Below are 23,251 nucleotides of genomic sequence, written 5' to 3'. Positions count from 1 at the left end.
TAGATCTCATGCCCATTTTCAAGGCCTTATATCTAGCTCCACAAACCAAGCCACACAGGGCTGTGCACAGTGACTCACATTTGTAATCCCAGGGCTTTGGGAGGCTAAGGTAGGAGGATTGCTTGAGTCCAGGAGTTTGAGACCAACCTGGGCAGCACAGGGAGACCCCATGTCTACAAAAAATTTTTAAAAACTTATCCGGGTATTGGTGGCATGTGCCTGTAGTCTTAGTTACTCAGGAGGCTGAAGTGGGAGGATGGCTTGAGCCCAGGAGGTTGAGGCTGCAGTGAGGTATGATTGCACTATTGCACTTTAGCCTGGGCAACAGCGCAAGACCTTGCCTCTAAAGACACACATGCACATACACAAAAACTGAAATAAGCTTATACCTTGTTTAAGCCACAGTTACTTTAGCCATTTTTCTTTTCTTTTTTTTAACAGTAGCTGACCTGAACAAATATATCAGCCAAGGAGTGGGAAAGAAGGTTATACCCTCTTTAGGGTATATAGGTTATACCTCTGGGGAGAGGCATGGACATCTTCCTGGGTTCTGCAATGAGTGTAGCTTAGGTTAATCTAGCTATAAAGTGGCCTTGCTCTGGTACCTCGCAGGGTACCTCTGATCTGTGAGAACCGACTTCTCTCTAGAGTCTGAGTTTTTGTTGCACCTGAGACCACCAAGTCCATCTCCTTGACATTGATTCTTTTTTTTTTTTTTTTGAGACGGAGTCTCGCTCTGTCGCCCAGGCTGGACTGCAGTGGCGCAATCTCGGTTCACTGCAAGCTCCGCCTCCCGGGTTCACGCCATTCTCCTGCCTCAGCCTCTCCGAGTAGCTGGGACTACAGGCGCCCGCCACCACGCCCGGCTAATTTTTTTGTATTTTTTTTAGTAGAGACGGGGTTTCACCGTGGTCTCGATCTCCTGACCTCGTGATCCGCCCGCCTCAGCCTCCCAAAGTGCTGGGATTACAAGCGTGAGCCACCGCGCCCAGCCTTGACATTGATTCTTATGGGGATAATTATCAGTAAGTATATTAGCTTCCTGAGACTGCCAAAACAAATTACCACAACCTTGGTGGATTAAAACAACAGAAATGTATTCCCTCACAGTTCTGGGGCCAGAAGTCTGAAATGAAGATTTTGGCAGAGCTGGTTCCTCCTGGAGGTTCTCAGGGGAAAATCTGCTCCATGCCCCTGGTGGCTTCTAGCTTCTGGTGGCTCTGGCAGTTCTTGGCATTCCTGGGTTTATAGACATGTCCCTACAGTCACCACCTCTAGCTTCAATTTGTGTGGCTTTCCCTGTGTTGCTGTGTGTCTTCTTCTTTGTCTCTCTCTCTCTCTCTTTCTTTCTTTTTTTTTTTTTTTTGGTGACAGAGTCTTGCTCTGTTGCCCAGGCTGGAGTGCAGTGGCGCAATCTTGGCTCACCGCAACCTCCACCTGTCAGGTTCAAGTGACTCTCATGTCTCAGCCTCCTGAGTAGCTGGGATTACAGGCACATGCCACCATGCCTGGCTAATTTCTATACTTTTACTAGAGATTGGACTTTCACCATGTTGCCCAGGTTGTCTCAAACTCCTGACCTCAGGTGATCTGCCCTTCTTGGCCTCCCAAAGTTTGTTTTTGTTTTTGAGATGGGATCTCACTTTGTCACTCAGGCTGGAGTGCAGTGGTACAATCATAACTTACTGCAGCTGCAACCTCCTGGGCTCAAGCAATCCTCCCACTTCAGCCTCCTGAGTAGCTGGCACTACAGGCCCATGCCATCACACCTGGCTAATCTTTTTATTTTTGTAGACAGAAGGTCTCACTATGTTGCCCAGGCTGGATTTGAACTCCTGACCCCAAGCAATCCTCTTGCCTTAGTCTCTCAAAGTACTGGGATTATAGGTGTGAGCCATGGTGCCCAGCCATTTCTGTCTCTTATAAAGACACCTCTCATTGGATTTGGGGCCCATCCTAGTCCAGGATGATCTCATTTCAAGATCCTCACCTTAATTACATCTTCAAAGACCTTTCTTTCAAATAAAGTTACATTCTGAGGTTCCAGGTGAACAAACCTCACCCACTACAATGAGGGACACTTGTGAGCCCTTTAACTGGGAGTTCTGCTCCCCGAAGTTTAGCATCCACTCCAATCACTGCCACCCCACCAGGGAATGGCTGTTTTCTCCAGAAGCTCTTGGACTGTGTGGTAAGCACAATTCTGAGATGACCCCCAGTGAACTCTAATGACTCCACATCTTTGTATAATCTTCTGATTAATGTGGGTGGGGCCCATAACTTGCTTCCAACCTGTAGAATATGGCAAAGGTGATGGATGCTACTCTTGGACTATGATACATGGCAGAGAGGAAGGGATTTTTTTTTTTTTTGAGATGGAGTCTTGCTCTGTTGCCCAGGCTAGAATGCAGTGGTGTGATCTCGGCTCACTGCAAGCTCCACCTCCTGGGTTCACGCCATTCTCCTGCCTCAGCCTCCTGAGTAGCTGGGACTACAGGCGCCCACCACCACGCCTGGCTAATATTTTTGTATTTTTAGTAGAGACAGGGTTTCACCATATTAGCCAAGATGGTCTCGATCTCCCGACCTCGTGATCCACCTGCCTTGGCCTCCCAAAGTGCTGGGATTACTGGCGTGAGCCACTGTGCCTGCCCAAGGAAGGGATTTTGAAGATGTAATTACAGTCCCTAATCAGTTGATTTTAAGCAAATAAAGCAGAAGATTATGCTGGGTGGGCCTGACTTAATAAGGTGAGTTCTTTATTTAAAAGAGGGTCTAGAGCTCAGTAAGAGTCAGAGATATACTCCTACTGGCCTAGAGGAAGCTAGCCTCTGAGAATTCTACAACTGTAAGAAAATGAATTCTGGCCAGGTGCAATGGCTCACGCCTGTAATCCCAGAACTTTGGGAGGCCAAGGTGGGCTGCTACTTGAGGCCAGGAGTTCGAGACCAGCCTGGGCAATATGATTAAACTCCATGTCTACTAAAAATACAAAAAAAAAAAAAAAAACAAACCCAAAAACTAGCTGGGTGTGGTGGCAGGTGCCTGTAATCCCAGCTACTCGGAAGGCTGAGGTAGGAGAATCGCATGAACTTGGGAAGTGGAGGTTGCAGTGAGCTGAGATCATGCCACTGCACTCTAGCCTGGGTGACTGTCTCAAAAAAAAAAAAAAAAAAAAAAAAAGGATGCTGCCAACAACCACAGGAGCTAGGAGAACACTGAGCCTCTGGTGAGACCATAGCCCTAGCCAACATCTTGATTACAGCCTGGGGGACCTGAGCAGAAGACCCAACTAACCCATACCTGAACTCTGGACACACGGGAGCTGTGAGAAAATAAATATATTATTCTAAGCTGCTGAGTTTGTGGTAATTTGTCACATACAACAGAAAATGAACGCAAACTTACTACACTACATGATTCTGCCTGAGGCTGCTCTTTCTAGCAGTACTTCTCTGACAGTGCTTTTTTCTTCTCCTCTTTTTTTTTTTGACAGGGTCTTGCTTTGTTGCCCAGGCTGGAGTGCAGCGGTGCAATTACAGTGCATTGCAGCCTCAGCCTCCCAGGCTCAAGTGATCCTCCCACCTCAGCCTCTCAAATAGCTGGGACTACAGGCACACACCACAACTCCTGGCTAATTTTTTTGTAATTTTTGTACAGATGGGGTCTGACTATGTTGCCCAGGCTGGTCTCAAATTCCTGGGCTCAAGCAATCCTCCCACCTCAGCCTCCCAAAGCACTGGGATTACAAGCATGAGCCATTGCACATGGCCAGGCAATGTTTTTAAAGGTGCCTCTTCAGAACTCAAGACACACTGGGATGACAAGCTCAGGAAGATCCCCTTGCAATGATCTGCGACTCTCTTTGAAGCCTTCATCTTAGTCTGTTTCGTTTTGCTATAAAGGCATATCTGAGGCTGGACAATTTATAAAAAAAAAAGAGGCTAATGTAGCTCATGTTTCTACAGGCTGAGAAGTTTAAGGGCATGGCCCTGGCTACTGGCAAAGAACTTTTGTGCTGTATCACAACATGGCAGAGAGGGTCAAAGAAGAAGCAGATATGTATGAAAAGGGTAAAACCTGGGGGGCGTCCTGGCTTTATAACATCCCACTCTTTTGGGAACTCACCCATTCCTGCAAGAACTAATCCAGCCTCATGAGAGTCAGAATTCACTTTCTCCTGCATGGACAGCACCAAGCCATTCATGAGGGATCCATCCCCGTGACCCAAACACCTCCCACCCAGTTCCCCTTCCCAGTGCTGCCATATTGGGGATCAAATTGCCGCACGAGTTTTGGTGAGGACAAACAATATTCAAACCCTGGCAGGCTTATCTGGGACTCTTGCTTCCATGTCCCAGGAACAGGATCTCTGTGTGTCCATCGTTTGCTCCTGAGGGAACAACCAGTGATCTCAAGATTCCTTGGTCCATATACATCTTTTAAGTAATTTAAGGCCAGGTGCAGTGGTTTATGCCTGTAATCCTAGTGCTTTGGGAGACTGAGATGGGAGGATTTCTTGAGGCCAGGAGTTTGAGACCAGCCTGGGCAACATACTGAGACCAAGTCTTTACAATAAATAGAAAAATTAGCCAGGCGTGGTGGCGTTTGCCTGTAGTCTAAGCTACAGGGGAGGCTGAGGTGGGAGGATTGTTTACAGTAAGCTGTGATAAAGACACTGCACTCCAGCCTGGGTGACAGAGCAAGAGAACTTGTCTCAAAAAAAAAAAAAAAAAGAAAGAAAGAAAGAAAGAAAGAAAAGAAAAGAAAGAAAAAGAAATTTAGGAGGTTCAGAACTCATTTATCACAGTTTCATTTCTGAGTTGCCAGTGAGGAGCCATACTTTATAACTCAGAGGCACAGCACAGCATACATGGTTCCCAAAATCTCTTTATCAAGAAACAAGATGAAACATGGCCTCCAACTGTGGATATTTCCAGAAGGGAGTGGGGACTGGGGGCCACTTCTTCCCAGAGGAGAGGAATGGGAATGGGAGGGCTCTGCAACAGTCGGTGCCATCCATACAGTCTCTGGTTTCTCTTCCAGTCATGGATCACGTGACCAAGCCTGTCCTTATTGGGCCTCCCCTTGGGCCTGAGTCTGAATCTAATTGACGCTGGAACACTCTCCCAGAGCCACAAGGAGGGGTGCTGGAGGAATGAGGGAAGCAGAGGCAGCTGCTTTTCTAGTGGAGAAATTCCTACCCTTTTTTTTTTTTTTTGAGACAGTCTCACTCTGTTGCCCAGGCTGGAGTGCAGTGGCGCATTCTTGGCTCACTGCAACCTCTGCCTCCCGGATTCAAGCGATTCTCCTGCCTCGGCCTCCCGAGTAGCTGGGATTACAGGTGCCCCACCACCATGCCCAGCTAATTTTTGTATTTTAGTAGAGATGGGGTTTCACCATGTTGGCCAGGCTGGTCTTGAACTCCTGACCTCAGGTGATCCACCTGCCTCAGCCTCCCAAAGTGCTGGGATTACAGGCATGAGCCTCCGTGCCTGGCTGAGAAACTCCTACCATTTTTGGGGAGGGAGAAACATATGGGGCTGATGGCAAACTTTAGTGCTCCAGCTCCCTCAAGACTCAGCACCCAGGTGCGACACCTTCTTATTTTCTTTGCTCAGTCTTAAGAGCAAACTGTAGTTCTTACCCTGAGTCACTTTCTTTTTGACGGAGTCTCGCTCTTTCGCCCAGGCCGGACTGCAGTGGCACTATCTCAGCTCACTGCAAGCTCCGCCTCCCGGGTTCACGCCATTCTTCTGCCTCAGCCTCCCGAGTAGCTGGGACTACAGGAGCCCGCCACTGCGCCCGGCTAATTTTTTGTATTTTTAGTAGAGATGGGGTTTCACCGTGTTAGCCAGGATGGTCTCGATCTCGTGATCCACCCGCCTCGGCCTCCTAAAGTGCTGGGATTACAGGCGTGAGCCACCGCACCTGGCACCCTAAGCCACTTTCAAGACCACGCAGTTGGTGGGGTTGGTAACTATCTGGTATTGACTGGAGTGGTCTGGTATAGGAGCTTCCGATGTTATACAATGAAATTTTTTTTAAAACTTTGCCTTTGTTTTTGTTTATTATTTCTTGCACGTTGTTGTCAGGAAAAAAGAAATGTTTCTTTAAAAAAAATGAGGTATAGGCCGGGTGCGGTGTCTCATGCCTGTAATCTCAGCACTTTGGGAGGCCAAGGCGGGTGGACCATTTGAGGTCAGGAGTTTGAGACAAGCCTGGCCAACACGGAGAAACCCATCTCTGCAAAAAATACCAAAATTAGCCAGGCGTGGTGGTGCGCACCTATAGTCCCAGCTACCTACTCAGGAGGCTGAGGCAAGAAAATCGCTTGAATATGGGAGGCAGAGGTTGCAGTGAGTTGAAATTGCACCATTGCACTCCAGCCTGGGTGACAGAGCAAGACTCTGTCTCAAAAAAAAAAAAAGTATAAAAGTTGTACAAAAAGAGTGGATATTATTAATACACAAGATATTGTTTAAGCAGATATTTTTCAAAAGCACCCCTGCCTGCCAGCATCTCCCCCCAGGCTTGGTCCACTGCCTGGTATTTTTATGGAAGACATCTGGCAATTCCATTCCTTGGCCATTGCCTTAGCTCAGGCCTTCGTCGCTTCTTAACTGAATTAACTAAAATAGTCTCCACTTGGCCTTCTTGCCTAATTCTGGTTCCCCTCCACAAGCCCCCAGAGAATTTTTCTGAAATATAAATCTGATCACGTCATTCCCTTTCTCAAAATCATCCAGTGGTGTCCTAAAGGTTTTGGGGTAAGAGTCAGATAGGCCCTTAAAAGGCCTATCATTTTATGGACAGAGCCTACTTCCCTAACCTGATTTCCCACCACTCCCTCAATATGCTTTTATTCCAACCATACTTAAATGCACTAAAAAAATTCTCTTATTTTTTTGTCTCTGTACCTTCACACATAGTACCCTCTGTCATCCATTCAAACACAGACTGTACCTTCTGCTCATCTGTCCACTCCAGCAATACTTTTTTTTTTTGAGGCAGGGGCCCACTTTGTCTTCCAGGCTGGAGTGCAGTGTAATCATGGCTCACAGCAGCCTTGACCTCCAAGAGCTCAGGTGATCCTCCCACCTCAGCCTCCGGAGTAGCTGGGACTACAGGCATGTGCCACCGTGCCTGGCTTATTTTTGCAATTTTTGTAGAGACGGGGTTTCACCATGTTGCCAGGTTGTTCTCAAACTCCTGGACGCAAGCCTCCGTCTGCCTTGGCCTTGCACACTTCTGGGATTACAGGCATGAGCCATTGCAACCAGCCTCAATAAGTTTTTGTTGAATGAACAAATTCTAATTATGTTACAAGGTGAAACTGACAGGGTTTGCCAATGGCTTGGATGCAGGGTTTAAGAGAAAAAAAAGGGAAGTTAGGGATGAGCCCAAGATTTTTGGCCTGAGCACATGACAGAGTGAACTCGTCATTTACAAAAGTGGGGAAAATGTGATAAGAGCAGGTTTGGTGGGGGATATGAAACTCTGAGTTAGTTTTCAGACATAATATATTGAAACATTTGTTTTAATTTTTTGTAGAGATAGGGTCCCACTATGTTGCCCAGGCTGGTCTCAAACTCCTGGGCTCAAGTGATCCTCCCACCTCAGCCTCCCAAAGTACTTGGATTACAGGTGTGAACCACTGTGCCCAGACAGTTTTTTAACACAGTGCATTTTATTTTATTTTGTTTTTTAAATGGAATCTTGCTCTGTCACCCAGGCTGGAGTGTAGTAGCATGATCTCAGCTCACTGCAACGTCTGCCTCCCAGGTTCAGGCAATTCTTTTGCCTCAGTCTCCCAAGTAGCTAGGATTACAGGTGCCCACCACCACGCCTGGCTAATTTTTGTATTTTTAGTGGAGATGGGGTTTCACCATGTTGACCAGGCTGGTCTCAAACTCCTGGCCTCATGTGATCTGCCCGCCTTGGCCTCCCAAAGTGCTGGGATTACAGGTGTGAGCCACTGCACCCAGCCATGGACATAGTACATTTTAAAAGTCTATTAATGATTAGTTATTTGTTGGAATATCAAATAGGCATTGGATTTTCAAGTGTGTAGGTCAGGAGAAAAGTTTGGGGCTGGATATATACATTTGAGATAAGGGTATTTAAGCTCATGAAAGTAGGTAACATCATCTGCATGGTGGCCATAGACAGAGAAGAGAAGAATTCAGAGGATAGGGCCCTGGAGCATTCCAACATTTAGAGGTTAGGAATCGAAGGAATCAGCAAAGCCAACCGAGAAGCAGCAGCAGTGAGGTAAGAGGGGAACCAAAGGGAAATGGTGTCCTGGATGCCACCGGAAGAAAATGTTCTAAGGAGGAAGTGGTCAGTTGTATTACATGCTGTTGAAGCATCAAATCAGAAGAGGACTGAGAGCACATAACTGAATTTGGCAGCATGAAGGTCTGGCATTTATGATCTCAGTGAGACCAGCTCTGATGATGTGGTGATGATGAAATGCTGATCAGATTGGATCTTAGTCTATTTAGTGTTGCCATAAAGGCACACCTGAGGCTGGGTAATTTATAAAGAAAACAGGTTTATTTGGCTCACAGTTCTGCAGGCTAGAAGACTGGACATCTGGGGAAAGTCCCAGGCTGCATCTCCTACTCGTGGTGGAAGGTGAAGAGGAGCTGGTGTGTGCAGAGATCACAGGGTGAGAGAGGAAGCAAGAGTGAGGGTAGGAGGGAAAGGTGCCTGGCTCTTTTCGTAGGTTGGTGCAAAAGTAATTGCGTTTCTTGCTATTTTTAACAGCAAAACCTGCAATTACTTTTGCACCAATCTAATAACAACCAGTTCTCACAGGAATTAATGAGAGTGAGAGCTCACTCACCACTGCAAGGAAGGCACCAAGACGTCCATGAGTGACCTGTCCCCAGGACCCAAAGACCTCCCATTAGGCCCCACCTCCAACATTGGGGATTGTATTAGTCCATTTTCACACTGCTGATAAAGACATACCTGAGACTGGGAAGAAAAAGGGGTTTAATGGACTCAGTTCTCAGTTCCTTGTGGCTGGGGAGGCCTCAAAGACACGGTGGAAGGCAAAAGGCATGTCTTACATGGAGGCGGACAGGAGAGAGAACTTGTGCAGGGGAACGCCTCCTTATAAGTACGTAAGTCTCTTATGAGACCTACTCACTATTACAAGAACGGCACAGGAAAGACCTGCTCCCATGATTCTATTACCTCCCACTGGGTCCCTCCCATGACACGTGGGAATTGTGGGAGCTACAATTCAAGAGGAGATCTGGGTGGGGACAGAGCTAAATCATATCAGGGATCAAATTTTAACATGAGATTTGGACAAACATCCAAACCATAGCAGATTGGGTCCAGCAGAATATGGGAGGGGAAGAAGTGGAGATACAGTACAAAATGCCCTTTCATTTGCTGTCGTTCTGAAAAGGAACAGAGAAGCATGATGTGGCTGATCATCATGTTGTTATTTTGGTTTGTCTGGGGACTGTTTCCCAGAATCCTTGTTAGATTCTGGGTTAAAGTTGGAAAAAAGAGGAACATATTTCGTTCCTTTGGTTCATCTGTGGACTCTGTTTCCCAGAATCCTTGTTAGATTCTGGGTTAGAGTTGGACAAAAGAGGAACATACCCAAGCTCTGGGAGGTAGAAGCGAAGCAGCTCCCTTAATATATGAAGGACTTCAGGGTAAGACACAGAAGCAGAAGTAGTTGGAGGCCCCAGCTTGCTTTAGACTCTCCTCCACCCACGTTCAGTTCTGCTTCCAGACTGTTGGCCCTGTACACCACTGGAGGACCTGGGCCCATCAAAACACACCTGGCTGCAACACACAGAGGCAGTAGCTACACAGAAGCCACACCTTTTGGCCCCATGCAGTGGCTCATGCCTGTAATCCCAGCACTTTGGGAGGCCAAGGTGGGTGGATCACTTGAAGTCAGGAGTTTGCGATCAGCCCGGCCAAAATGGTGACACCCCATCTCTACTAAAAAAATACAAAAATTAGGCCAGGCATGGTGGCTCATGCCTGTAATCCCAGCACTTTGGGAGGCCGAGGCGGGTGGATCACCTGAGGTTGGGAGTTCGAGACCAGCCTGACCAACATGGAGAAACCCCGTCTCTACTAAAAATATAAAAAATTAGCCGACATGGTGGTACATGCCTATAATCCCAGCTACTCAGGAGGCTGAGGTAGGAGAATCGCTTGAACCCGGGAGGCAGAGGTTGCAGTGAGCTGAGATTGCACCATTGTATTCCAGCCTGGGCAACAAGAGTGAAACTCTGTTTCAAAAAGAAAAAAAAAAACCCAAAAAATTATCCAGGTGTGGTGACGGGTGCCTGTAATCCCAGCTATCTAGGAGGCTGAGGCAGGAGAACTGCATGAGCCCAGGAGGTGGAGGTTGCAGTAAGCCGAGATCACACCACTGCACTCCAGCCTGGGCAAGAGTGAGACTCTATCTCAAAAAAAGGAAAAGAAGACACATCTACCCTTAGACCTCTCCATATGGATCCACTTCTGCAGTTGCACGCATGTGGCTCCTCAGATTTCCCTGCAAGCTCAGATGTGCCCACCCAGGTGGGTGCTTTCAGGAGCCTGATGAGTGATTGTCTCCGATTCTGCAGCTTCCATCTCTGGGTCTTCACTTCCCCAGCCCCTCCCATGATTGTGTAAGGTCGAATCCCCATAATACCTGCATCACTCGCAGCGCTTCTGTTTCCTTAGTGAACTCTTGCTTGATAGATACATGAGCTAACAGCTGGAGGATGTGAGGTCAAGGGAATGTTGTTTGTTTTTAACATGGGGGTTTAGCTGCCTGTTTATGCTCAAGAGAATGTTCTAGTAGAGAGGGGGAAATAATGATAGAGGAAAGGAAGGACAACTGCAGGAGGAATGCAGGCTGTGAGCAGCAGGGCTGGGACCCAGGGGACCAGGGGAGAGGCTGGACTGAGATAGGGGCACAGGGCACTCATCCATTGTTTTGAGGGAAAAGGCAGAGTAGGTGGACACCTGTGCGAGCAGACTGGTGGCTATGATGGCCGCCTGTAGAAGTCTCTTCTGATTGTTGGCTGGGCGCGTAGGCTCACGCCTGTAATCCCAGCACTTTGGGAGGCTGAGGTAGGTAGATCCCTTGAGCCAGGGAGAAGGAGGTTGCAGTGAACCTAGATCGTGCCACTGCCACTGCACTCCATCCTGGGCGATAGAGCCAGATCTTGTCGAAAGAAAAAAAAAAGTCTCTTCTGATTGCTTTTATTGTCTCAGAAATAAGATCAGCAGCTGACAGTACTGGGAGGAAGTGCTGGTTATTTGAGAGATGGAAAGGTGGGACCTAATTCGAAATTTGGTCTTTTTTGGCTGCCTGGTCTGTGAACCTCCTTCTAAAGCTTGGGAAATTCTTCATTTTCTGTGTATTGGTGGGTGCTAGAGCCACCTCCCACCATGCAGGCTGAAAAGACCAGACCTTCACTCTGGCTATGCCTTAGCGAGGGCATGGGCGGGGTATGGGTTATATGAGCAGGCTCAGTCAATCAGACGCAGACTTCCTGATCTCAGCCTGGGGCCAGTGAAGTAAAATAAGGAGGTTGGAGAATCCTTTCCCAGAGCAGCAGCCTTCGTGGCGAGGTCTCATCTCTCTAGGACCTCGAGAAAGCAAGGGTGTCTGTCAGAGGAAGGTGAGGGTGGAGCTGGTCACAACATCCTCTGGTGTTTGGCAGTGGGATCCTCCTCTCCAGCTTCCATCATTTCATCTTTTTTTTTTTTTTTTGAGACTGAGTTTCACTCTTTTTCTTTTTTTTTTTTTTTTTTTTTTTTTTGAGACAGAGTCTTGCTCTTTCGTCCAGGCTGGAGTGCAGTGCTTGAGAATCTCGGCTCACTGCAACCTCCGCCTCCCAGGTGCAAGTGATTCTCCTGCCTCAGCCTCCTGAGTAGCTGGGATTCCAGGCATGCGCCAACACACCCGGCTAATTTTTGTATTTTTAGTAGAGAAGGGGTTTCACCATGTTGGCCAGGCTGATCTTGAACTCCTGACCTCGTGATCTTCCTGCCTCGGCCTCCCAAAGTGCTGGGATTACAGGTGTGAGCCACTGCACCCGGCCTTGAGACTGAGTTTCACTCTTGTTGCTCAGGCTGGAATACAATGTCATGACCTCAGCTCACTGCAACCTCTGCCTCCCGGGTTCAAGCCGTCCTCCTGCCTCAGCCTCCCAAGTAGCTGGGATTACAGGCATCTGCCACCATGTTCAGCTAATTTTTTCTTTCTTTTTCTTTTTTTTTTTTTTTTTAGTAGAGACAGGGTTTCACCATGTTGGCCAGAATGGTCTTGAACTCCTGACCTCAGGTGATCCACCCACCTTGGCCTTCCAAAGTGCTGGAATTACAGGCGTGAGCCACTGTGCCTGGCCATCACCGACTTCCTTCTGTGGTTTGGTCTTGGTGGTGCTCTGCTCTGAAATCTCCAGCCTCCCTGTCAATTACAACAGCCACCTGATATCCTTTCAATAAATTCCTCTTGGACTTAGCCAGAATTAGTTTCTGTTGCTTGCAACCAAGAATCCAAACTGATATTGACAGGAATTAGAGGCTTGACTCAATGAAAGTTCTTTCCAACTTCTCTCTGCATCTGCATACAGTTGGCATCATTTTTTTCTGGGTTTCTTGCATGTTAGAGACCAGTAGCTTCTGGAAGCTTTATGATCATTTCTTTATAATTCTATGACTGGAGAGTAATGACAGGTGCTTTTTCTCCTCCAACTCCAACAGAAAATCCCAGGAAAGCACTCTGCTAGGCCAGGCTCAAGCCACATGTCTCTTCTCAAAGCAAGCACTGGTCTGAATGCTGGTGTCCTCTCAATTGTGTATACTGAAACCTAATACCAATATAGGAGTGTTGCCAGGTGCAATGGCTCACGCCTGTAATCCCAGCACTTTGGGAGGCTGAGGCAGACAGATCACGAGGTCAGGAGATTGAGACCATCCTGGCTAACACGGTGAAACCCCGTCTCTACTAAAAATACAAAAAATTAGCCAGACGTGGTGGCGGGTGCCTGTAGTCCCAGCTACTCGGGAGGCTGAGGGAGGAGAATGGCCTAAACCCGGGAGGCGGAGCTTGCAGTGAGCCGAGATGGTGCCACTGCGCTCCAGCCTAGGCGACAGAGCGAGTATCTGTCTCAAAAAAAAAAAAAAGAGTGTTAAGAGGTGGGGCTTTTTGGAAAGTGATTAAGTCTTGAAGGCTCCACCTTCATGAATGGGATTGGGGTCCTTATAAAAGAGGTTGGGCTGATGAGAGATGGGAATTTGGGGCCACAAGCATGTAATTCCCTTTTATTGGCTGACCAGTTACCAGGCAGAGCCTCTGGCACGAGCCAACTTTCCTCTCCATTTACCTCTCCTCTCCTCATTCCCACTCCCCAGCCCTGGGCACTCCACATAGCCTGCAGTTGTCCAGAGAAAAACCTCTGTTCCCCCCGCTGCTGGGACAGTACTGGGGACCCTGGAATTTTTACCAGATTTGGAATTGTGAGGCCAACAGACAAAAAAAACAGCCATTAAAAGTGACGGTCTTTAAGAATTTGATGGGCCAAGTGCCGTGGCTCATGCCTGTAATCCTAGCACTTTGGGAGGCTGAGGTGGGTGGATCGCTTGAGGTCAGGAGTTCGAGACAAGCCTGGCCAACATGGTGAAACCCTGTCTCTTCTAAAAATGCAAAAATTGGCTGGGTGTGGTGGTGTGTGCCTGTAATCCCAGCTACTCAGGAGGCAGAGGCAGGAGAATCGCTTGAACCCAAGAGGTAGAGATTGCACTGAGCTGAGATCACACCACTGCACTCCAGCCTGGGTGACAGAGCGAGACTCCGTCTCAAAAAACGAAGAAACAAACAACAACAAAATAGAATTTGGAGGCCATACTTAATGGCTAATGTCTAATCCCAGCATTTAGGGACTTGGAGGCAAAAGGATCACTTGAGCCCAGGAGTTTGAGACAGCCTGGGCAACATAGTGAAATCCCATCTCTCCCAAAAATTAGAAAAATTAGCTGGGCCTGACGGTGCATACATATAGTCCTAGCTATTCCAGAGGCTGAGGCCTGACCTGGGAAGTTTGAGGCTGCAGTGAGCCTTGGTCTCGCCACGGCACTCTAGCCTGGGCAACAGTGACATCCTGTCTCAAATAATAACAATAATAACAATAATTTGTAATGAATGATGCAGTGAACATTTGCTGACTGTCTTCCCAGAATCCCTTCTCCCCTCTCCCATTCCTAAGAGCACCTGGACTCTTTCTTGGCTGGCACCACCCCTAGGCTCTAGATGGTTGGTTTAAACTGACCGAGTGTTCCATTCTCAGCCGTGATAAGATTAGGGATGGGTGAGGGACTCAACTGAAGCCAAGGAGGAACCACAAAGGGGCCCAGGGAATTCAGGAAAGGAAAAGTAAACGTTTTATAAAGGAAAAATTTTAAATATCAGGACCTCTCCAAACTTTTTTTTTTTTTTTTTTTTAAAGACAGAGTCTTGCTCTGTCACCCAAGCTGGAGTACAGTGGTGCTATCTGGGCTTACTGCAACTTCTGTCTCCCAGGTTCAAGCGATTCTCCTGCCTCAGCCTCCCTAGTAGCTGGGATTACAGGCACTTGCTACCACGCTCAGCTTTTTTTGTATTTTTAGTAGAGACGGGGTTTCACCATATTGGCCAGGCTGGTCTCGAACTCCTGACCTCAAATGATCTGCCCACCTCTGCCTTCCAAAGTGCTGGGATTACAGGTGTGAGCCACTGTGCCTGGCCTAATTTTTGTATTTTGGTAGAGACAGGATCTCAAGTGCCTGTAATCCTAGCAGATGGGGAGGCTGAGGGGGGAGGATCACTTAAGGCCAGAAGTATGAGACCAGCCTGGGCAACATAGCAAGACCCTACCTTTGCAAAAAAATTAAAAAAAAATAAGGGCTGCAGAGAATTCTATTGCATGGATATCATTATTGATTTAAACATTCCTTCAGTAACTGGCATTTGGTTTATTTGCAAACAAAGCTGACATGTAGATTCCTTAAGTGTGTATCATTTCGCTCATGTGCTGTATTCCATCCATCATCCACCTTTTTTTTTTTTTTGAGGTGGAGTTTCGCTCTTGTTTTCCAGGCTGGAGTGCAATGGCTCAATCTTGGCTCACTGCAACCTCCGCCTCCCTGGTTCAAGCTGTTCTCCTGCCTCAGCTTCCTGAGTAGCTGGGATTACAGGCACAGGCCATCATGCCCGGCTAATTTTTGTATTTTTAGTAGAGATGGGATTTCACCATGTTGGCCAGACTGGTGTCAAACTCATGACCTCAGGTGATCTGCCCGTTTCAGCCTCCCAAAGTGCTGGGATTACAGGCGTTAGCCACCATGCCCGGCCCCATCCACTTTTGTTCTCATACCCAGAGTCAGCCAGAGAACCAGCCTGAAACATCCAGGACAGCAGAGCCAAGGGGACACCAGAGAATGAAGCTGGGGCCCTAATGATAATTGTGTCCCTCTGGACTGAACTTCGACTGGAGTCAGATGTACCCTGGCCCGCCCAGTTAGGTGCCAATACGTTCTCTCTGTTGCTCAAGCTGGTTTGGACTAGGTCTTTTTTAAATTACCTGCAGCATAAACGGTTCTCACTGGCACACAATAAAATCCTCACAGCTGAAATGTTAAGTGAAGAAAGTATGATCAAAATGACACATAAATGTTGATAGCAATTACCTTAAAATATAAATGTCAAAGAACAGAAACTGGATGGAGGTGCACCCAGACTGAGGTTATGGATTGGTTGTAGGGAAGTTATGTGCTTCATTTTAATTTTTTGATGCTTTTGAGTTTTCTACAATAATATGGACTACTTTCATAATCATTTGCCTCATAACAGGTTCCCTGGAAGCACAGCCTGAGACAGGAGTTCCGGGGCATGTGACTTAGGGAAGGTGTCATGGGAAGAACCTGGAAAGGAGTGAAGGAAGCAGGATTGTGAAGGGGAAGGAACCAAGCAAGGATGTGGCCTCAGGTCAAGTCTAGGCTTCGCCTGGTTGGGGAATGGGCCCTGAAGTGTAGATTGAGCCACAGAGGTGAACCGAGATAAGGGGGCTGGGCTTTTTTCTATTTCTTTTTTTTTTTTTGAGACAGAGTCTCAATACGCAATATGCAGACTGACTCCATAGAGGCTGGCTCTTTTCTCCCCTTGGCTCTGCTGTCTATACTCACTAGTTGGCTATCATTGAAACTTAACAAATGGCCAGGTGTGGTGGCTCATGCCTGTAATCCCGCAGTTTGGGAGGCCAAGGCAGGCGGATCACCTGAGGCAAGGAGTTTGAGACTAGTGACAAAGCGAGACTCCATCCCAAAAAAAAAAAAAAACAAAAGAAGAAAGAAAGAAAAAGAAACTTAACAAATGGATGTAGAAGTCTTGGCTCTAGATGACTGAGAGAAATAGGACTGGCTTAGTGAGTTGCCAATTATATTCTAATAATAGGATTTGTTATTAAAACAACTGTGGAAGAAAACAGTGCTTGCTTTTTATTCCTTTTGAAATCTGGGGCACTTTGCAAAATGGAAATTAACGCCTCGACTTGCATTGGTGTGTGATCTGGGGTTTTTGCTTCTGCAGGAGAAAGCCCTACCTGGCTTATTGGCTGCCTGCCTTGCCCTATGTCTTTCTTTTCTTTTTTTTTTTTTTTTTTAATTTGTATAAATGTGTGAAGTACAAGTGTAATTTTGTTAGATGCATACATCGCATAGTCGTGAAGTCAGGGCTTTTAGGGTATCCATAACCCCAATAATGTACATTGTGTCTGTTAAGTAATCTCCCATTATCCTTGCCCTGTTGTCTAAGGAGTGGGCTTGTTACTTTGGATTGAGCCACTTGGGGCTAGAGAAGAGATGGCATTGAGTGAGGGAAACGGGCTTGGGAATTCCAGAGATGGTTATCGTGCCCTGCCCGCTGTCTCAGGGGATTCTCCTCAAGTACCCTGGAATGTTCCCGTGGCCCCTGTGGATCGCCACCACAAAGATCATGAGGTTCTGTTGCCCTGGCAACCCGTTGTCCAGCGCCTCTGCATTGGGGCTGCCAAGGTTCCAGGAAGAGGCAGGACTGCCCGGCCCAGCCTTGGAGGAAGACTTCTGGGCAGAAGCGGAACACAGGAGCAGAGACACATAGTCTTGGCTCCAGTTTCATCTCAGTTATGTCCACCCTTTCAGTGTTCATGGATGTGCCCCTCGCCCACAAGCTAGAGGGCAGCTTGTTAAAGACCTACAAACAAGATGATTACCCGAACAAGATGTTCTTAGCCTATAGAGGTAGATGCCTAGCAGTTCTGAAGTATAAGACTTAAGTGATAGTAACTGCCTCTAGGAGGACAGTGTTCCCTGCTGCAGGAGGAGGGGTGCAGCCCAAGCTTCTGCAGGTGGAGAGCTCTTTTCTCGTTAACAGAATTACCCAGTGGGGAAAAGTGCAGATGAGGTCCCAGGTCATTCCATGCTCTCTGCCCTTCTCTGGGGGCTTCTAGGGATTTGGTGAGAGCTATGTCCTCTTCCACAACTCTATGCTTGGGGGCCTGCATGGCCATCCCACACTTCTTCAGATTCTTACCTTCTCTCTCTCTCTTTCTCTTTCTCTTCCTGTTCTTGAACCAAGAATGGTTCTCCAGATTGAGCCTTCTGCTATGCAACTGGGGCTCACCACTGTGAAAGTCAGGGTTACCTTTATTTAGCTTCATCTACCTATAACTCTCATTTTGCATATAATTTTTTTTTTTTTTTTGAGATAGGGCCTCAGTCTGTTGCCCAGGCTGAAGTGCAGTGGCAAGATCTCAGCTCACTGCCACCTTTGCCTCCTGGGCTCAAACCATCCTTCTGCCTCAGCCTCCTGAGTAGCTGGGACTACAGGCGCTGGCCACCATGTCTGGCTGTTTTGTAATTTTTTGTAGAGACAGGGTTTCATCATGTTGCCCAGGCTGTTCTTGAACTCCTGAACTCAAGTGATCCACCCACCTTAGCCTCCCGAAGTGCTGGGATTACAAGCTTGAGCCACCGATCCCGGGCTTGTATAATTTTTAACCTTTAAAATGGCATAGGTTTCAGTTGTCTTTTTTTAAAAGACAAAAATAATACACATTCACTAACAGCATATTATTTTCATCAAGGAGAAAAGAAAAGGGAAAGTTGTATTTTCACAGGCACCTTCCCACAGCCCCATGGAGCCCAGGACAGACTTGTTTGCGGGCTGTCTGCAGAGCTCAGCCCTGGGGGCCCAAACCAGGCATCTGGAGCTCCCTCTGTGGTTTTCCTCACAGTCTGCATGACAAATGAAGGCCATCCCTGGGTTTCTCTCGTGGTGCAGAAGACTCGACTACAGATTTCACAGGATCCCTCCCTGAATTATGAGTACTTGCCCACCATGGGCCTGAAATCATTCATCCAGGCCTCTCTAGCACTCCTCCTTGGAAAGAACAGCCAAGCCATTGTGGAGAACAGGGTGAGAAGGCGGGCCACCCCCCGGCTCATTCTGACACAGAGAGTGGGGATCTGGGTCTACACAACCTTAAATCCAAAAGGGACCTTGGAGGGCCCCCTGGTATTGATAAAAGAGATACCTGAGGCTCAGAGAGTCCACAGCTTTAGCCATCGAGTCAGGATCGGAATCCCAGTCCAGTGGTGTTCCCACCTGCTCACACTGCTGATTTGAAAGCTCTTTCAAGACAGGAATGATCTGAATTGGAGGTGGTGTTAGTATTCCCATTACTGTTTTATTTTTTAACCTATTATATATATTTTTTTGAGACAGAGTCTCACTCTGTCACCCAGGCTAGAATGCAGTGGTGCCATCTCAGCTCACTGCAACCTCCACTTCCCAGGTTCAAGCAATTCTCGTGCTGCATCCTCCTGAGTAGCTGGAATCACAGGCGTGTGCTACCATGCCTAGCTAATTTTTGTATTTTTTGTAGAGACAGGGTTTCACCATGTTGGCCAGGCTGGTCTCAAACTCCTGGCCTCAGGGGATTCCCTGCCTCGTCCTCCCAAAGTGCTGGGATTACAGGCATGAGCTACCGCGCCCGGCCTCCATTACTGTTTTAGAGTGTTATTTCTATTTCTTTTTATTTTTTAATGTTCATTTACTTATTATTTTTTTGAGACGGAGTCTCACTCTGTCACCCAAACTGGAGTGCAGTGGCCTGATCTCTGCTCACTCCAACTTCCGCCTCCTGGGTTCAAGTGATTCTCCTGCCTCAGCCTCTTGAGTAGCTGGGATTACAGGCGCCCACCACCACATCTGGCTAATTTTTGGGGTTTCGCCATGTTGGCCATGACCTCGAGTGATCCACCCACCCCGGCCTCCCAAAGTGCTGGAATTACAGGTGTGAGCCACCACGCCTGGCCTATTTCTGTCTATTTCTTGCTGGCAGGTGGGGGGTGTACACACTGTTGGTGACAGTGGTGCCTTCCAGCTTGGCGTCCAGTTTCTCAGAACTTGGCATAAGGATGCTCGTATAGTTTACATCATCTCTTCTCAAAAAGGTTAGTCTTATCCAAGATGAGGGGAACAGCAAATCCCCCTCCCTTGTTCCTAATCCTCACCCCATTTGCCATCTTCACTGTTATTCCTCATTCTCTGTCATGAGCAAAATGGCAGACAAGCCAAGCTATTTATGTCCTTTTCCTGTTAATGTCCCACCTTCAGCCAGTGACTCTCAGCCCCACACTCCAATACCTCTGTCTCTTTCTCTCTGTTTCCCATGTACCAGCTAGTGGGGGGCTGTGTTCCCACAGAACTGCATGGACTCATCTTCCAGGACGTGGGCTTTACAGTTTATGAATACTCCATCTGGGACCCCAAGAAGCTATGCATGGACCCCGACATACTCCTTAATGTGGTGGAGGTAGAGGGGCCCCGCTCAGAAACTCCTCCCCAGAGCTTACTTACAGCCTAAAGTTCCTGTCCTCCCCACACCTCTTAAGTCATCCAAGACCTTTTCCAGGTTTGAATTTGCCTGGCCCTTCAATGGAGGCACTTCACCCCCAACATAGAGGAGCACTTCACCCCCAAATGCCCTGGGGCCACCACTCCTGGGTAGGGGTGAAACCTGATGAGACCGTCTGTACTGCAGCAGATCCCACATGGCTGTGTCCTTGTGATGGGGAACATTATCGATTGCAAGTTGACACCAAGTGGGTGGGCAAAGTTGATGTCCATGATAAAGGTAAACCCAATCTCCCGCCCGACCTTCCTGTCTTTGACTCTCTGCTCTCTCCTCCATCCATCTCATTCTTTTTTTGTTCTCCTTTCTCCTACAGAGCAAGCAGATATTCCCATTTTTTGATATTCCCTGTCAAGGTTTATACACCAGTGACTTGGAAGAAGATACTAGAATCTTACAATACTTTGTGTCTCAAGGCTTTGAGTTCTTCTGCAGCCAGTCTCTGTCCAAGAATTTTGGCATTTATGGTATGGTACAGGCAGAAGAAGGGAGAGTCTGTTGCTGAAGTGGTGCTGCGCTCACAGCACAGTGATGTTTTTGATATCTCATCCTCGGGAGGGAGCCAAGGACTCCAGGGAGAGCACTATAGAGGCAGAAGTGGGGAGCACTGAGCTAGAATTTGGTTCTGTTACTAAATCTAGTAACAGAACCCAACCCAGCTCGGCTTGGATCATTTCACCCCCTCAGGCCTCTGTTTCCTCAACTATAAGATGAGAGGGTGGGGCTGGCATGGTGGGTGACACCTGCAATCCCAGTTGACACCTCCCAATCCCTCCTTTGGGAGGTTGAGGTTAGGTGATCACTTGAGGCCAGGAATTCAAGACCAGCCTGGGCAACACACCGAGACCCTGTCTCTACAAACAATTAAAAAAATTAGTCGAGCATGGTGGTACACACCACTAGTCCTACCTACCTGGGGGGCTGAGGCAGGAGGATTGCTTAAGCCCAGGAGGTAGAGGTTGCAATGAGCTATGATTCCACCATTGCACTCTAGCCTGGGCAACAGAGAGAGATGGTCACTTTAAACAAATAAAAATAAAAATAAAAATAAAAAAGGAAAGGAAAGGAAAAAACAGGAGAGTAGAACTTAGTGATCTTTCAAATTCCTTCCTCCTTTAAGACTCTGACTTATGGGTACTTTTACTGGAAGGAGAGCCTCTGGTAACTTCCCGGAGCCTGAATATCACCCTGGCTGGGCTGCAATGAGGGCCTTGTGGTTCAATCCTTTCTTCTGCAAGGTTGGAGGTTGAGATCTAGGTGAAGGCCTTGGGAGTGGAGGAAGGGGCTGAGGCTGAGGCTGTCTTCCCAACACTGCAGATGAAGGAGTGGGGATCCTAGTGGTGGTGGCAGTCAACAACCAGCAGCTGCTGTGTGTCCTCTCCCAGCTGGAAGGATTAGCCCAGGCCCTGTGGCTAAACCCCCCCAACACAGGTGCACGCATCATCACCTCCATCCTCTGCAACCCTGCTCTGCTGGGAGAATGGTAAGGGTGAGGGCTGGAGCAGGAAGGGATGGTAGAGGCCCTGGGTGCCTGCAGACCTGCTGATCCACAGGATTCAGCAGGGTGCTTCTCTCCTGCCCATGTGGCCTTTTTACTCCATTCATTCATCAACATTTACTAAGGACCTGATGTGTATCAATGGCGGTGGCTATGCCAAGGGTTGCCTTAGGGGACAGAGTGATAAGACATTTGTTTTGCACCCAGGCCAATGAGTTATATGAACTCTTCCAGATTGCTTGGGGAGATTAGACAGCATCGGGGCTTGCAACTCTGGCAAAATCTGCCTGGGAGCCTCCCTGGCTTGCTTAAATTAATATGGGATCAAACCTCCCTCCCACTCATAATCATCCCAGAGCCTCTGGCACTCTCTTGCAGATCTTTGAAGGTAAGAAGAGTGGACTGGCAATGAGGGAGGTTTGAGGGCAAGGGGGACCTCACACCCTCCTTTCTCATTGTCCTTCCTTGGTAGGAAGCAGAGTCTAAAAGAAGTTGTAGAGAACATCATGCTAACCAAGGAAAAAGTGAAGGAGAAACTCCGGCTCCTGGGAACCCCTGGGTCCTGGGGTCACATCACTGAGCAGAGTGGGACCCATGGCTATCTTGGACTCAACTGTAAGGGTCTAGAGGGCTGGTGTCCCCCCTTTCTGACCTTTGGCCTGTATTTGAGCATTAAACTTCACTGACTAGGTGACCAGTTCCTAGCTTCACTCCAGATTTTGATTCTGTCCTCTGGAAAATGGGCTGCTTTAAAGACACTTTTGGACCCCCAGAAGTACCGACACTCCCTATCCTTCATAAACCAGCCTGGGTGCCTGGTGCAGTGGCTCATGCCTGCAATCCCAACACTTCGGGAGGCCGAGGCGGGTGGGTCACCTGAGGTCAGGAGTTCGAGACCAGCCTGGCCAACATGGTGAAACCCCATCTCTACTGAAAAAAAAATACAAAAATTAGCCGGGCATGGTTGGGAGGCTGAGGCATGACCTCGAGTGATCCACCCACCCCGGCATCCTAAAGTGCTGGAATTACAGGTGTGAGCCTCCTACTTGGGAGGCTGAGGCAGGAGAATCGCTTGAACCTGGGAGGCGAAGGTTGCAGTGAGCCAAGATTGCACCATTGAACTCCAGCCTGGGCAACAAGAGCAAAACTCCATCTCAATCAATCAATCAATCAATCAATAAAAAATAAGAAAATAAACAAGCCTGGGCTAGAGGAGAATTCGAGATGGCCAGTATCAGGATCTGAGACCTTGTCATGATTTTAGCCCAGCAGGTGGAATACCTGGTCAGGAAGAAGCACATCTACATCCCCAAGAACGGTCAGATTAACTTCAGCTGCATCAATGCCAACAACATAAATTACATCACTGAGGGCATCAGTGAGGCTGTCCTCCTCACAGAGGGCTCAGAGATGTGTCTTCCAAAGGAAAAAAAACCCTGATTGGAATAAAACTTTAGTCTTTGCAAAAATCTTGTGCTGATTATTCATTACCACAATTCATTTCTTTGCTTATTTATGAAGCAGTGGTCTGGCCTCAGTACAGAGAAAGAGAGAGAGAGGGAGAGAAAGGCCCAGAGGGGAAGGGTGTATCTACCTTCATTGGCCATCTCATATTTATTGAGCACCTACTACATTAAGGCCCTGAGCTGGCCATGAAAGGGAGTACAAAAAACAGGTACAAACCAGCCTGTTTTCTCCAGACACTTACAGTCTAGTTGGGAGACAAGCCTTAGTCACATAAAACACTTAAGTAACGTTTTAAGGCTGAATGTGACAG

The 23,251-nt window shown here is 47.8% G+C and overlaps 1 protein-coding gene across 3 annotated transcripts; it reads left to right on the top strand.

Annotated features, from left to right (window-relative positions):
* Window positions 1–17,072: 17,072 nt before the first annotated feature.
* On the top strand, window positions 17,073–22,943 carry GOT1L1 (glutamic-oxaloacetic transaminase 1 like 1). 3 transcript variants are annotated; one of them, XM_055296379.2, is made up of 9 exons: window positions 17,073–17,298; window positions 18,294–18,475; window positions 19,404–19,515; window positions 19,768–19,877; window positions 20,109–20,198; window positions 20,293–20,443; window positions 21,294–21,459; window positions 21,947–22,089; window positions 22,739–22,943. In XM_055296379.2, the coding sequence occupies exons 1-9, from the start codon at window positions 17,184–17,186 to the stop codon at window positions 22,912–22,914; spliced, it is 1,245 nt and encodes a 414-aa protein (XP_055152354.2). In that variant the 5' UTR covers window positions 17,073–17,183; the 3' UTR covers window positions 22,915–22,943. The 3 variants fall into 3 exon arrangements, with proteins under 3 accessions (XP_055152354.2, XP_055152353.2, XP_055152355.2); XM_055296378.2 differs by having other exon boundaries at window positions 20,106–20,198; XM_055296380.2 differs by lacking the exon at window positions 20,109–20,198.
* Window positions 22,944–23,251: the final 308 nt, after the last annotated feature.

Source organism: Symphalangus syndactylus, chromosome 10, assembly GCF_028878055.3.
Source record: "Symphalangus syndactylus isolate Jambi chromosome 10, NHGRI_mSymSyn1-v2.1_pri, whole genome shotgun sequence".
Lineage (NCBI taxonomy): Eukaryota > Metazoa > Chordata > Mammalia > Primates > Hylobatidae > Symphalangus > Symphalangus syndactylus.
The sequence above is the reverse complement of the archived record's forward strand: the minus strand, read 5'-3'. Positions and strand labels throughout refer to the sequence as shown.